Source organism: Cyprinus carpio, chromosome B19 (assembly GCF_018340385.1).
Source record: "Cyprinus carpio isolate SPL01 chromosome B19, ASM1834038v1, whole genome shotgun sequence".
In the NCBI taxonomy this organism is placed as follows: Eukaryota; Metazoa; Chordata; class Actinopteri; order Cypriniformes; family Cyprinidae; genus Cyprinus; species Cyprinus carpio.
In genome coordinates this window covers 29,808,672-29,821,171 of record NC_056615.1, presented here as the reverse complement: position 1 = coordinate 29,821,171, position 12,500 = coordinate 29,808,672, and the positions used below count along the sequence as shown (strand labels likewise).

The window sequence follows — 12,500 nt, the reverse complement described above, 5'->3', positions numbered from 1 at the left end:
TACTGGTCTGTGATTATTTGTGAAATGTATTCGTATTATTGAGAGTTCCACTAAATGCTGACTGCAGGTTTGAGTTCTGATGTTGCCTAGCAACGGCTCTGCTCTGTGTGTGTGTGTCCGGAGCGCTCCGGCACGCTCAAGCTCGTCATGTTTCATCATTCCTGGAGTCATACCACCCAGCCCTACCTGCTCTCCTCTAGAGAACAACCGCACTAGCTCTCTGTGTGTGTGTGTGTCTATCCGGCCAGTTTGCTGGCGAGCGGCGTGGCTTTCCTCTGAGGAAGGTCCTGCGGTGTGGGGATATGGTCTCCTGTCACCAGGTTCTGATCCGCTCCGGCCGTCACCACGTGCTTGCTCTTCATCTTGGCCTTCGCCATGTTATAATCACCAGAGTCAAAGTATTTTTGCTGGAACGCAAGAGAAATATGACAGTGATTTGTGGTCGGTATGTGACGTTAACAGCCTGGAATCCAAGCTACTGGTGCGAGTCCTGAACAGAGAGACACTAAACTCACTCCTTTCTGGAGTCTCTTCATCAGAAAGTCCGAGCCGCCGGGTTTCGGGCCCAGCTTCGGATATTTCTCCTTCAGTTTGGCCTCTTCGGACAGTAACACGTTACAGTGCTTTTCTGGAGAATCCTGCGAACACACACACATGTAATCATCAGTTAGACTGTTTGTATTAACAGTGATGCAATCTAATCTGTTTTTTATTTTATTGGATATTAGATATTGTTTATAACATTTATTTAAATAAATATATAACTCTTTATTATTACTATATATTATACTGTTTTCATTAGTGCTGTCAAACGATCAATTGCAACCAAAATAAACGTTTTTGTTTACATAATATATGTGTAATGTGTTTATTTTAGAAACACTTCTGTCATGAAAACAAACGAGTTCATATATAACAAGCTGCGGCATAACAACAAACACCAACCAATAGGAATGCGCTATCTATGTGACTGATCGACGGCTCAACCAATCAGAGCGAGGATTTCCGCGCGGCGTGGGCGTGTCCTCCGCTAGTTATACACTCAGGCCCAGCTAAGTCACGATTTCTTTCTGTTCATGTATTAACATCACGCATATACCGGCTAAAATCACGGCTGCGTTTCAGAACGGCCCGTTTATCAAACGCGTGCGGGGTTTGTGTTGTATCACTCATTGATCGCTACCTGCTTCTCCTCTTCAGACTCCAGCTCCAGGCTGTCCGTGTCCGGATTCTCCGACATGATTCCCGCGACACAAACACTGGAAATAAAACCGGTCCTCCGTCAACAACAACGCGTTTTTAACGCAGCAGGCGCGATTATTGGAGATTTATTGCAGCAATATTCCCTCACCACCAAAATGGCTAATGACGCATCTGACGTAAGCGGCAATGGGCGGGACTCACAGTGGAAGTGGCCAATGAGAGCGCGGCGTGATTACGCAATGGTTTAAAGACTTATAAATGATAGTTAAAGCCATTTCACTGTACTGTGTGACCACGGATCAGAAAGTTAAAGCTGAAGAAATATAATCAACTCAATACCAGTTCTGTGTATAAGATGATTTGGCATAAATGTAAACGCGTTTCACCTGCTGACCGCCGCGTGATGGCGCTGTTCAGTCAACAGAACGAGCGCTTCTCATTCGTTTTAAATCAAAACACACGTGACGCTTGTGCATACAACACACACCAGATTCCAAAACATATCTACGTGTTTAGAGTTTAACTATTAATACTATATATATATATATATTTATATAGTCGTATATATATATATATATATATATATATATATATATATATATATATATATATTATATATATATTATATATATACATATATATATATATATATACATATATATATATATATATATATACATATATATATATATATATATATGCAAAAAAATATATATATTATATATATATATATATATATATATATATATGGGGGCAAATGTACAGAATTTATGACAGGATCGTGTACGATTTATTTTAGTTATAGGAACTCACTTAATCAACATATGAAATTATTTTAAAATTCAATTCAATTCAAGGTTATATGTATATAAACTAAATAATTCGATTCAATTCAAGTTTATATGTATAGCGCTTTTTACGATACAAATCGTTGCAAAGCAACTTTACAGAAAATTAAGTTTCTACAATATTTAGTAGTAGCTGATCAGTGGTGACTGTCAGTTTATGTGCACACGGCAGAAATGTTCAGAAAAATCAGTTAAAGACATAATCAAACAGACTGTTTGGTGATAAACGTCAGGTCAGGTTTATTAGGTTAGATTTCAGGAATTTATGAAGTCTCCGGTTTGTGGATCCTGGATCCTTATGACGTCAGTGAACAGAACAGGTGCGCACGTTCAGTCCGCGTCGACAGTTCTGATTGGAGGAGAGACGTTTGAGTGTATCCTGATTGGTTGAGCGGTGATGGGGCGTGTCCACAGGTGCAGTGCTGCGCTTCTACCGTACAGGGAAGTGAACACAGTTCAACAGACAAACATCTCACATTGGACGTCATTATTAATTTATAAACTGGCAGATGTGGTGAGTTGGAATGCTTTTTGGGGAATTTTCTTAATTAATTTCGTTATAGATACCCTGATACAAATGTAGAGAAACAAATAAGGTTTTCCAGCTGCTTGAGTGTTTCTGGATCTCTTTGGACCTGTAATGCTTAATGTGCTTTTAGAGGGTAAATGTGGACTCCTAAGGAGTGATTTCTGGGTGATGTGGTTGGTAAACATGATGTGGATGTTGAGGGAGGTTTTATTAGCAGGGAGGAATGACCACACTGACCAAGAGGAACCGGCGCTCTGAGGCTCCAGCGGAGCGATGGAGTAACGCTGAGGAGAAGGAGGAGAAAACAGACGGCACGGATGAGGAACAGGACACCGACTCCAAATCACTGAGACTCACTCTGATGGAGGAGATCCTGCTGCTGGGGCTCAAAGATAAAGAGGTTTCACTCTCACACACTCTCACACACACACACACTCGTCTGGTAAGACTGGTCAGGTAGTCTTTCAGTCCAGGAGCTCATGCGGTGAAAACGGTGAAAAGTGCTACTTGTGTTATTCTGCTAAGATCAGGTTCGACCGGTTACAAGCGTTTCAGATCTCTTTATCTTTTATTATCTGTTTGACCAGAGATCACAGTAAAACCACACAAGAGAGAATGGAGATTCACACACGATGAAAGACACTGCAAAAAAATGAGCTTTGCATTTTAAAACAATTCAAATGTCAGAAAGAGCTTTATTACTAAGTATGTTTACAAAAACAAAGAATTTGACTCGAGCTTCCAGTGCAGAAGAAAATACAGACATAGTGCAAAACATACATGATAGTGGAGACATGCATAGGAATAATAACACTAATATCAGAAAAAACTGAAAATTATATAATGCACTATATAAAGTAGAAATATAAAGAAGAAACATGTAATTGTTTTAATGAATGTACAGATATGTTATATACAAGTGTACAGTTTGTGTAGTTTCTAATAGTAAATACTGATTATAAAATGCAGCTAGACAGACAGTGGGGTGTAATGGTTCAAGTTTCTCACGGTTCAGTTCGTATTGCCATTTTGGGGTCACGGTTTTGGTTTGGTTCGGTATTGGGTGGAGGTAAGCTTAATGTGATCAGCAATCATAACTCCAAGGTTTCTGGCTGTTTTTGAAGGAGTTATGGTTGATGTGCCTGACTGGATGGTGAAATTGTGATGAAACGATGGGTTTGCTGGAACCACAAGCAGTTCTGTCTTGGCGAGGTTGAGTTGAAGGTGATGGTCCTTCATCCGGAGAGAAATGTTTGTTAGACAAGCTGAGATAAGAGCAGCTACCGATGGATCATCAGGATGGAATGAGAGGTAGAGTTGAGTGTCATCAGCATAGCAGTGGTATGAAAAGCCATGTTTCTGAATGACAGAACCTAATGATGCCATGTAGACAGAGAAGAGAAGTGGTCTTAGAACCGAGCCCTGAGGCACCCCAGTAGTTAGATGTTGCGACTTGGACACCTCACCCTCTCCAAGATACTTTGAAGGACCTATCTGATAGGTAAGACTCAAACCACTGGAGTGCGGTTCCTGAGATGCCCTTTGTCAGTAGGGTTGACAGGAGGATCTGGTGGTTAACCGTGTCAAAAGCAGCGGACAGATCAAGCAAGATAAGTATTGAAGATTTGGATTCTGCTCTTGCCAGTCTTAGGGCTTCAACAACTGAGAGCAAGGCAGTCTCGACTGAATGTCCACTTCTGAAGCCAGACCTGGTTGCTGTCAAGGAGGTTGTTCTGTGTGAGAAAGGCAGAGACTTGGTTGAACACAGCTTGTTTGAGTGTTTTTGCAATGAAAGGAAGAAGGGAAACCGGTCTTTAGTTCTCTAAAAGAGTTGGATTAAGGGTGTGTTTTGTTAAGTTATACGAGCCTGTCTAAATGATGAGGGAAAAACACCAGTGTGGAGGGATATGTTAATGATGTGAATGAGTGTATGTTTGCTGGTGAGATGTGCTTGACAGTTTGTGGTGTGGAGAATTGTGCACTGATGGTTTTAATTTCATTAATGAAGAATGTGGCAAAGTTGTCAGCTGTTAGAGTTGATGAAGGAGGGGGAGGAGGAGGACAAAGGAGCGAGGAAAATGCAGAGTGGAGCAGGAAGTATTAGTAGCACTGGTAAAATCAAGAGATGATAAGTGTTCAGGGGAGGAAGCCAAGATGAAACCATAGCAGATAGCCGGGAGGGTGAGAGTGAGAGTAGGTTACGTCGACAGATGACACGTGGAGAGGTAAGTGATGTGTCAGGAACCATGTTGAGGTTAAGAGTGAGGAGGAAGTGATCTGAGGTGTGCAGTGGAGTAACCAGTACATGATCAGTGGAGCAGTGCCGTGTGTGAATAAGGTCCAGTTGGTTGCCTGATTCGTGAGTAGCAGTATTTATCACTCTCTTGAGATCAAGAGAGACAAACAGAGTGTGGAAGTCTGCAAATGATTCGCGATACTCAATCCAATTGGAGCTCTTCGAAACAATCAACTGAAATAAGCCAAAAAAGCATGATGTTTACAAATAGGTAACATCTAACACAAATCCACAAACATATTTAGGTGAGTTAACCGGTTTACTGCTGATTAGTTAAACAAAGGTGAAAAGTTTCAGTAGTGAATCTAGCAAAACATTTTAACTTAAATAGGCATGCAGGGTTAATTTATTAAAGAACAAATATTTAAAAATGTATAGTTGTATGCTCTACATTGTGTGCCAAAAATATAAATGAAGAGTTCATATGCAAAAGAACCTATTCATTGCCATTAAAGTGAAATTACTGAAGCTACACATACTGTAGGAGCCTAATAAAAATGCTCAATTTAGAAGAACATTTCTAATGGCACTTAGAGGCTTTTGCATCTGACTCTGCAAATATTTTCATGATTGTGCTCCATCATGCACACACATCGTTAAGTGTTTTAAGTTTAACAGTGACTCGATTGCTGATAAAACAAATGGTTTGCAAATGGAAAGTACAGAGAGTATGTCACCAAGATAGATAGATAGATAGATAGATAGATAGATAGAGAGATAGAGATAGAATGTTTCTGTTTTTCAAATAAAACCAAATAATCCACACATAAGATGAAGTCAGCAGATGCACACGTTTATTGGATGAAGTCTATGTGTATGCTATACAGATATACTCTAACAGTTAGATAATCAGTTGGAGAGATACTCAGATAGATGTCTGTATACAGTAGATGGGTCGGCTGGTATGAGTTGTTTGATGAAAATCGCAGGAGTGTGTTCAGACTTGTGAATTCTGCAGGTGTGTCTCTGCATTTGTTCTTGTGTAAAGTCTCTCAGCAAACTTCCTCATAACTTGGTGAATATTAAACTAGTATCCGTCTTTTTATTTGCGTATATATATATGTGTGTGTGTGTGTGACTGTGTGTGTGTGTGATATGTGTGTGTGTGTGTTTGTGTGTGTGTGTGTGAAAGAGTGTGTGTGTGTGTGTGTGTTTGCGCCTATGTATGTGTGTCTATATGTGTGTGTGTGTGTGCATGTTTAGGTGATTTATGAGGACACAGATTTGTATAATGGCATGGGTATTACAATATAAACATGTTTAATGAGGACATTTCCTTAGTTGTCAGAATTAAAATAGCATTAAAAACATATTAAACAATGTTTTATTCAAAATGTAAAAATGCCTGTAGTTTAGTGTGAGGGGCAGGTTTAGGGTAAGGCGATAGAATATACAGTTTGTACAGTAGAAAACCCATTACACCTATGGAATGAACCCATGAAACATAAAAACCAGCATTACCAAACAACACTGCAAAAAAAGTTTTTTTCTTGTCCATGCATTAATTTACCATCTAAAGTTCAGTTGGAACATCAAGTAATCCTTCAGTTTTTCTGAGTTCAGCTCATCTGACTTCACTCTGTTGTTTAATTATTTACAGAAGCGACCACTTTATTGCTCAAATAACAACATGGTTTTTATTCTTCCCTGCATAAACTGCTTGTTTGAGGTCAGAGCTGGTTTGCATTGAGACATCAGCATGGTGCAACTCAAGCTTTAGATGTTGAATGAGAAAGTAATTTGTGCATTTGAATGTGTTTCAAATACAAAAGCCTTCCAAAGTAATGCGTGGTAAAATAACTGACTGAGTGATAATTCAAATAAAAATGAATGTGTTCATCAGTATTTGAAGCAATGTTGAAACACTTCCTAAAGCTGAAATGATTTTTGTAAATCCAGTGCTCAAATGCTGTGTAGACATCTGACTAATGACTGATCTCTGTGTGAACGCCCACAAAACTGGAGACTTTCTGAGTGTATATAGGCATTTGGCTTTTGAGAAGGAAAATTTAAAAGAGGAATTAGGGAGAAACAATAAATTATAAAAAAAAAAAAAATTATTGCTATTGTGTAAATAATATGTAATTGTGTAATCCATAAAAATAAAACTGTAATCTGATTACGACTATTTTATTTTAAAATGTAATTTAATTTATAATTACAAGTACTTTTGTGGGTTACACTTTATTTTAAGGTGTTCTTGTTAAACTGTAATTATACATTTAAGTACTGAGTAATATTAATTAACTACATGTGCTTACTATATGATTAGGGTTAAGATTAGGGTTTGGTTTAGGGTTACTTGCATGCAATTATACATAATTTATTGTTATTATAATAGTACATTACAAAATGTACATGTAACATGTACCTTAAAATAAAGAGTTACCAATTTTTTAAATCTGATTACGTAATCCAGATCACATGTAATCAGTTACCACCCAGCTCTGACTGTAACATTATGATTTGGAATAATAATAAATAAATAATACATTTTATTTAAAGGCGGCTTTCAGAGCACTCAGGGACACCATACAGTTGAGTGATAATCATAAAATCAGCACAACAAACAACAACTATTGACATTAAATAATTTAAAATTGAGTTTTAAGACATGATTCAAAAGTAGTCAGACAGTCACTGTCTCGTATAGATTGTGGAAGAGAATTCCAGAGATTAGGAGCAGCAGAACTAAATGCCCTAGACCCCATAGTAGCTAAACGAACAGAAGGTACAACAAGGGAACCAGATGAAGAAGATCTGAGAGTACACTTCGGGATGTAAATATGAAGCAAATCAGAGAGATATGGTGGTGCAAAATTATGAAGAACTTTAAAAGTGAGAAAGTTATGCGAAAACCAGGATTTAATCTATTCTAAGCAACTCAAATGAGAGGAAGAAAGAAGGGTAGAATTTGACTTAGAAGACAAATAAAGCTGGGTATCGTCAGCATAGCAATGAAAACTGATGCCATATTTCCTAAAAATGTAACCAAGGGGCAGTAATTAATTAATTAATTAATTAATAAAAGAGGGCCCAAAACAGAGCCTTGAGGAACACCAGCTGTAACAGCTGAAACGTAGGTTGAAGTTGAACAAATTGAGTGCGCCCAGAGAGATAAGATCTGAACTAGCTAAGAGGGGCACCAGTTATACCTGTAGAGAGTAGTCTATCTGATGAGAACTTGATGAGAATTTTTTATCAAAGGCCGTGGTTAAATCGAGTAGAATAAGTAGAGATAAAAGTCCAGAATCGGCTGACATCAGCAGATCATTAACAACTTTAACAACATTAGTGACATTGTGATTTGTGCGCAATTTGCAATTTTTTTCTTTATTTGCTTGGTTAAAAAGTTGCTTAAACTGAACGCCAGAGAAAAAGAAAGGGTGCAGAACACTTAATCTCCAACCTTGCATGAAAATCTCTAGATCACATTTGTATATAGCACTCATTTCTCATGTTTCTCTCGTTTTAGTGTGATATCTGGTGATGACTTGTGTTTGATGTGAACGCAGGGCTACACGTCGTTCTGGAACGACAGCATCTCGTCAGGCCTGCGCGGCTGCATTCTGGTGGAGCTGGCGCTGAGAGGACGCATTCAGCTCGAACCGCAGAGCTCACGCAAGAGGAAACTACTGGACCGCAAGGTGAAGACGAGTCACGCGTGTTTCTATAGCGGCTTATACAATACACACTGATTCACAGCAGCCTAAAACAGAGATAAACAGGAAAACAACAGTGTTAATGATGCGAAATTAATCATCACACTGAAGACTGGAGTAATGATGCTGAAAATTCAGCTGCACATCACAGAAATAAATTACAGTTTAACAGATATTCACATAGAAAACAGCTTTTTTAGATTGGAATAATATTTAAAATTTTTTTACTGTATTTTGGATCAAATAAATGCAGAAGAGACTTCTTTCAGAAACATTATATATCTGAACTATTCCCAAGTCTTGGCTGGCAGTGTAATTGTATCTCCAGTCTGTTGTTTGAGTTTTAGTAGTTCCGGAACACCAGGCAACACAAATGCAAATGATCCTGTGCTTAAGTTAAGTTAAAACACACCCGATCTCTTGTGGCAAACAGCAGGGTGTGTGAAGCATCTTCATTTTATTGTGTGAGTGACTATACAGTCGATGAAACCAAACTAGCCAGACCGGATGTGTTAGTCTGTCATTAGTGTTTCACTGCTGCTGGAACAATCAGAGCTCATTTGCATTACACATTGAGATGATGAGATGGAAATGTCACATTTCTCTTTCAGAATGTCTGGATTTATCTAAACCGCTTGATAAAGTAACAGCACATCTCTGTTCAACAGTCTTGTTAAGAACTAAAGTAGTTCAGTTGATGTTTAAATAGCTGATGATGGAGTTAAATAACGAGTTGAACCAGACTAAAGTGCATAATAGACTCGGGCGGATCTGACACAACCCTGTCAAGACAATATAACTCATTCTGAGCTTAAAGGGAGTTTACACACACAGTTTCACTCAATCTCATGTTACTCTTGAGTACCTATAGAGTAGTACTGGATATTTCATATCTCCAAAAGTCTTCAGTTTTATCATATTTATAAAAGAAAGATACAGCTTTATGATTCTCTCCGGATAAAGCCAAGCTCCTAGAGGTGCTGTGGGCGGAGCTAAAGAGTGACGAGCACTTGAGCACCAAATGGCAACAAATCAGATCATTTGATGCAGTTTCACTTACCGTCTGCAGTTCTGAATCACGACCGGGATCTTTTATAGCTGGGACCGCTCCATCTTCATTATCAAACCATGTGCAAATCCAGCGTCGAACTCGGCCTTGTTTATAAAACGCCATGATCGAAAAAAACTCTCCGAAACTTGTACGAACCCGGAAATAAGATTTTTGCCACAGAAATACTCTTTTCATATGTCCAAATTGTTTTTTGAAACTTTGTCCATGCTTAGCATAAACAACTCTGAGTGCATGAAACAGCATTGTACCCCTTTAAAATAGTTTGGGGGAAAGTCGTATTGGTCTGTTTCAAACGTGAAGTCACTATATCAAAGCCCATTATAAATGAACAATCCGCTTATTGTTTTCAATCTTCAGGTGTTGGTGAAGTCCTCTGCTCCCACTGGTGACGTGCTTCTGGATGAAGCGCTGAAGCACATCAAGAACACTGAACCACCAGAGGATGCAGCCAGCTGGATCGAGCTGCTCACAGGTAACACACACCACCACACACACACACACACACCACTTACACACCTCTCACACACACACACAAACACTCACTCACACTCACACACACACACAAAACACTCTCTCACAATTACACACACAACACTTGCACGCACACACACACACACTCCAGCACATACGCATTACACTGACACACACACTCACACACACTCATACGCACACAAACAATCACAACACACACACGCACGCTTGCACGCACACACACACACACACATGCACACACACATCGCATGCACACTCACACACACATTGCACACTCACACACACACACACTCACACACCACGCACGCTTGCACACACACCACACACACTGACACACACACAAACACACACACACCTCACACACACAACACTCACACCACCACGCACGCTTGCAGCACTACACACACACACACACTCGACACACACACATACCGCATGCACACTCACACACACACACCAACACACACAAACACTCACACACACACACGCACGCATGCACGCACACTCACACACACACACACACACACACACACACACACATACGCACGCACACTCACACACACACACATCACACACACACACACACACACACACACACACAGCACGCTTGCACACACACACACACACACACACAAAAACACACACATCACACACACTGTATACATTTATCACTTCCTTGTTTGTTTCTGCACAGTCACACACACACACACACACACACAGCAAAGTCACACACACACACACACACACGCACACACGCATGCACACTCACAACACACACACGCATGCACACAAACAAAACACTCACACGCACATACACACACACGCACACACACACACACTTACACACACATACATGCACAGTCACACACAACACACACACACACGCATGCACACTCAAAACACACACACACGCAACACTCACACACACTCACACACTTCATTTCATGACACAAACACACCACACACACACGCACGCTTGCACGCACACACACACACACACACACACACACACACAAACTCACACACCCACACACAAGCACGCATTGCACACTCACACACACACGCTCGCACACACGCGCACACACACACACACACACACTCACTCACGCTTGCACACACACACACACACACTCAAAACACAACACCACACTCACACACACACACACACACACACATGCACACTTGCACACACCACACACACTTACACACACACACATGCACAGTCACACACACACACACCACACACACTACATACAATGCACACTCAAAACACACACACGCATGCACACAAACAAACACTCACACGTCATACCACACACACACACACTTGATGGAAGACAAGTGATTTTTCAGGGTTATTGTAGTTAACTAAAAACTAAAAACCATAAAAGAAAATTTGAAAGAACTATAAATACTAACTGAAATAAATAGGCATATAAAAAAACGTATACAAAAATAGAACTGAAATAAAAATGAGTGAATACTACATCGACTATTTATTAAAAAACAACAAACAAAAATGGCAAAAACAACTAATTAGGTTTAAACGAAAATTTAAAATAAAATTATGAAATGTAATTGATAAAAAAAATCTTTTCTATCATACTAAAATAAGTTTTGAATTCAGTTATTAGATATTTATTACTTTTTGTGTGTAAGCATATACTTGTAGTTTTATTTATATAATTAGGTTTATATATACAATTATGTAGTAAATGTATCTTGATTTCATCCTCGTATGCAAGATTTTTTAAATGACAAATAAAAAATATATATCAGGATATTTTAATCAGTGTTTTTTTCTATATATATATATATACTATTATTGTACTTATTAATAATTTTAATTAGCTTTATAGTTTCAGTTTCTGTCATTTTTATTAATTTTTGTTTTTAAACAAATATATTCCTGGCTTTTGTTTATTACATTTTTAGTTTTAGTAATCTTAGTACTTTAACTTTTCTTTTTTTCAGTTTTATAAGTGTCATTTTTAAAAATTATAATATATTATCTAACTCAATCCATTCTTTTTCTTTCCTTTCTCTTCACAATTAACAGCTGTTTTGAATGGTTTTGGTTTTAGTAAACAATAACAACATCGATCTAAATTGTAGTTTCAAACATTTTAGTATATATCTATGTATGTGTCCCTGCAGCACAGAAGCAGTCATCAGTAGCACAGGTGTATTTGTAGCAATAGACAACAATACATTGTATGGATCACAATTATACATTTCTCTTTTATGACAAAAATCATCAGGATATTAAGTAAAGATCATGTTCCATGAAGATATTTAGTAAATTTCCTACCATAAATATATCAAAACTTAATTTTTGATTAGTAATATGCATTGCTAAGAACTTCATTTTAACAACTTTAAAGATGATTTTCTCAAT

General features: G+C 38.5%; 2 protein-coding genes and 1 pseudogene across 5 annotated transcripts in view; 1 reads left to right on the top strand and 2 right to left on the bottom strand.

Annotated features, from left to right (window-relative positions):
* Nucleotides 1-1,390, bottom strand: part of ensaa (endosulfine alpha a) — a 1,581-nt gene extending 191 nt beyond the window's left edge. Inside the window, exons 1-3 of the mRNA XM_019076040.2 lie at nt 1,184-1,390; nt 516-638; nt 1-407 (exon numbers count right to left, since the gene is read on the bottom strand). The exon at nt 1-407 is cut by the window's left edge and continues 191 nt beyond it. Coding sequence (XP_018931585.2) covers nt 237-407; nt 516-638; nt 1,184-1,240 — 351 coding nt within the window. The 5' untranslated portion in view covers nt 1,241-1,390 and the 3' untranslated portion in view covers nt 1-236. The remainder of the gene's footprint in view (nt 408-515; nt 639-1,183) is intronic.
* Nucleotides 1-12,500, bottom strand: part of LOC109058809 — a 726,037-nt pseudogene that overhangs the window by 590,389 nt on the left and 123,148 nt on the right.
* LOC109058848 (Golgi phosphoprotein 3-like) overlaps nt 2,349-12,500 on the top strand; it is an 11,059-nt gene continuing 907 nt past the window's right edge. Inside the window, exons 1-4 of one of the 4 annotated variants that reach the window (XM_042745893.1) lie at nt 2,349-2,565; nt 2,785-2,980; nt 8,392-8,523; nt 9,968-10,082. In XM_042745893.1, coding sequence (XP_042601827.1) covers nt 2,804-2,980; nt 8,392-8,523; nt 9,968-10,082 — 424 coding nt within the window. In that variant the 5' untranslated portion in view covers nt 2,349-2,565; nt 2,785-2,803. Of the gene's footprint in view, nt 2,566-2,780; nt 2,981-8,391; nt 8,524-9,967; nt 10,083-12,500 lie in introns of all 4 variants that reach the window. The other 3 variants (XM_042745894.1, XM_042745892.1, XM_042745891.1) reach the window with 3 other exon arrangements.